Source organism: Aquarana catesbeiana, linkage group LG08 (assembly GCF_042186555.1).
Source record: "Aquarana catesbeiana isolate 2022-GZ linkage group LG08, ASM4218655v1, whole genome shotgun sequence".
NCBI lineage: Eukaryota > Metazoa > Chordata > Amphibia > Anura > Ranidae > Aquarana > Aquarana catesbeiana.
This window is the reverse complement of record NC_133331.1, coordinates 4,604,521-4,608,136: the sequence shown is the minus strand read 5'-3', so window position 1 is coordinate 4,608,136 and position 3,616 is coordinate 4,604,521. Positions and strand designations below refer to the sequence as shown.

Genomic DNA, 3,616 nt, shown 5'->3' with positions numbered 1-3,616 from the left:
CGCCAATGATGGGGCACTATTCCTCTCAATGACGCCAATGATGAGGCACTATTCCTCTCAATGACACCAATGATGGGGCACTATTCCTCTCAATGATGCCAATGACGGGGTGCTGTTCCTCTCACTAGCACCAACAATGGGGCCCTATTCCTCCCCCTAATACCAAATGTGGTGGATTTTTTTTTAAATTTTTTTTACATATGCTGTCACCAGTGCAGTGTCATCATATGACTGGTGTGGGGATGATCAGGGACAGCATGTTAAAAAAATTAAAATAATAATAATAAAAACATTTTATTGATTGATTTATTTATTTATTTATTTACCATTTTTTATTTCATTGTTTACTATTTTTTTTACATACTTTTACACTTTGATGATCATTGTAACATCAATATTTGATACTGTCATGAATAGGGTTACATTCATAACAGCTGTGATTACTAGTGATCTGTGATTGGCTACAGCTAATCACATGGTACAGGGTGCTGTGATTGGCCCAGGCATCATGTGATAGCTGTGGGCCAATCACAGCATAGGAAACACAACTGTTAGGAATGAATTCATGAATTGACATTGTGATTATGTAATTGCATATCGATCACATGATCACCAGGCCATGGCTACCGGGATTCTCACTTCGCAGGAGCAGCGCGCTGTGCACTCCTAACCCAGAACAGGCTGGATGATGGGCATGTACGTGATCCAGCCTGCCTGTGCTGGCCGCCCACAGTGAAAGTACTGGAACTCTTAAGGCGTCAGCATGCCAAGACATTTTGGACAATTTCATGCTCCCATCATTGTGGGAACAGTTTGGGGACGGCCCCTTCCTGTTCCAACATGACTGCACACCAGTACACAAAGCAAGGACCATAAAGACATGGATGAGCGAGTTTGGGGTGGAGGAACTTGACTGGCCTGACCTCAACCTGATAGAACACCTTTGGGATGAATTAGAGCGAAGACTGTGACCCAGCCTTCTCGCCCAACACCAGTACTGGACCTCATAAATGCTCTTCTGGAAGAATGGTCAAACATTCCCATAGACACCCTCCTAAACTTTGTGGACGGCCTTCCCAGAAGAGTTGAAGCTGTTATAGCTGCAAAGCCTGGGGCAACTCAATATTGAACCCTACGGACTAATGCCGCGTACACACGATCAGACATTCCGACAACAAAATCCATGTTTTTTTTCCGACGCATGTTGGCTCAAACTTGTCTTGCATACACACGGTCACACAAAGTTGGTCGGAAATTCCGAACGTCAAGAACGCGGTGACGTACAACACGTAGGACGAGCCGAGAAAAATTAAGTTTAATAGCCAGTGCGGCTCTTCTGCTTGATTCCGAGCATGCGTGGCACTTTGTGTGTCGGAATTGTGTACACACGATCTGAATTTACGCAAACGGATTTTGTTGTCGGAAAATTTGAGAACCAGATCTCAAATTTTGTGCAACAGAAATTCCGATGGAAACTGTCCGATGTCCGATGGAGCCTACACACGGCTGGAATTTCTGACAAAAGGCTCCCATCAAACAATTTCCGTCGGAAAATCCGACCGTGTGTACGGGGCATAAGACTGGGATGCCATTAAAGTTCATGTGCCTGTAAAGGCAGGTGTCCCAATACTTTTGGCAATATAGTGTATATTATATCATGTGGATGTGTACATAAAAAAAAAAGTTTTGAAACACAACTCAAATTTGTAAAATTCCTTACACATTGACTTATGGAACTAAAAAACATAAAAGCTAGACTACACATTGATTTAATACAAATTTGAGAGGAAGCCTCCTTCAATGACCTGCAGGGGCTGGACACAAATATGGAAACACTACAGGATTTGCTAAGACAGTAATGCTCAGAGTCACACAGCTGGTTTTGTCAAATCGTGATTTGACGAGCATGCAGGCGAAGTCTCGCACCTTCCCTGGGTGCCCCAGTCACCGGACCTCAATATCATAGAGCCACTATGGTCAATTTTGGAGAACAAGGTTCGGGCTGGTTTTCTGCCACAATCCCAAGCAATTTTGCATGAAGAGTGGTATTAGTTTCAATTATCTCCCACCCAAGACTTATATTTGTCAATTCCCAGGAGAATTCAGGCCGTCTTGGATGCCGGAGGTGGTCTAACACCATATTAGTTAATGGTTTCTTTATTTTACCTGCTGTTTCCATAATTTTGTCCAACCCCTGTGTCTCCTTACTGCCATAGGTTGGCATCTCAATCCCGGCTCCTAACTCTTACAGCCCCTCTAGTTGTGTGCCCTCTCCACTCTGGCTCTTGCTGCGATTTGAGCTCCTCAAGGTTGACGGGTCTTCATAAAACACATTTTCCATGAGCCCACGGACAGACTGTCTCACCCTTTTCTTCATATCTTTCCCAATGAAGACGTAGAGTATCGGGTTGATACAGCTGTTGAAAAACGCCAGAGACTGAGAAAGAAGGTTCAGGATGTCAACTACATCATTGTTAATGTATAGCGAGACAACACCCATGATGTGGTAGGGGGCCCAGGTGATGAAGAATGCAACTATGATTCCTAACGCCACCTTGGTGCTTTTTCTGCCTACATTTAAAAATCTGATGTTGTATGCTTTAATAGACAGAGAGATGTAACAGGCAGAAATGGTTATAAGAGGAATCAGAAATCCAAAGGTTAGACGTGTAAAAGGGATGGCATATTTGTTGGGATAGTCTGGAAAGCAAATGGTCTTGTTTTTGGAAGTGTCAATTTTACGGAAGAGGACGGGAGGCAGACTCATCGCAGAAGAAGACACCCAAATAGCCAAGCATATCATCCACACTGTGCGTACTCTTCGGTGATTTTGGGCCCACACCGGTCGGACAACCAGAATCCATCGGTCAACGCTGATAGCCACCAGGGTGAAGACACTGGTATACATGTTAAGGTTAACGAGAAAGGGTAACATCTTGCAGAGGACAGGACCGTACAGCCATTCTGGGTAGAAGAACTGCACTGCACTGAATGGAAGACACAAGCAGCACATGATATCGGCCAGAGCAAGGTTCCCAAACAAAATGGTGGTCACGGTCCGCTCCATCTTCACTCCGGTAACCCAAAGCACCAGAGCATTGCCGGGGACACCCACGAGGGTGGTGAGAGAGAGAAGCAGGACGGTGAAGGCATGCTCATGTTTGTAAAAGATGTCTAGTTCTGTCTTATCGCTGAAATTTGACATTTTGCTTCCCTGTAAAGGAATTGACAATTAGTGGGCGTGTCTGATCATTATCGTATTTCTATTGTTTTACACATAAGAAATAAAACAAGTCACATAATCAGGGCTTTCTTTCTCAGAGAACCAGTGCAGGAACCCCCTTCTGAGTAGCCCCTCGTCTCTGCCCCCTACCTACCTCTGAGCGCCATCCCTTGGTTCCACCCCCTATGTACCGCCCCTTTTAGAGAATACAGGGAAGCCTGAACAATTTACCTATGCTAACCAAAAATACTAGCACTCTAGCAACACGGCTAGGGGGTGCTACATAACATAATTAGGATTTCACCATGAGTTTTCAGATGAACGTTCATCTTGGTGTGAAAAGAGAATGATCATGTGAGTGTAGGTGGGGTGCAGCAATAATTCACATAGTGA

At 44.4% G+C, this 3,616-nt stretch overlaps 1 protein-coding gene across 1 annotated transcript; it reads right to left on the bottom strand.

Moving 5' to 3' along the window:
- Positions 1-1,448: 1,448 nt before the first annotated feature.
- On the bottom strand, positions 1,449-3,205 carry LOC141105193 (C3a anaphylatoxin chemotactic receptor-like). The gene has a single exon (XM_073595082.1). The coding sequence runs from the start codon at positions 3,203-3,205 to the stop codon at positions 2,246-2,248; it is 960 nt and encodes a 319-aa protein (XP_073451183.1). The 3' UTR covers positions 1,449-2,245.
- Positions 3,206-3,616: the final 411 nt, after the last annotated feature.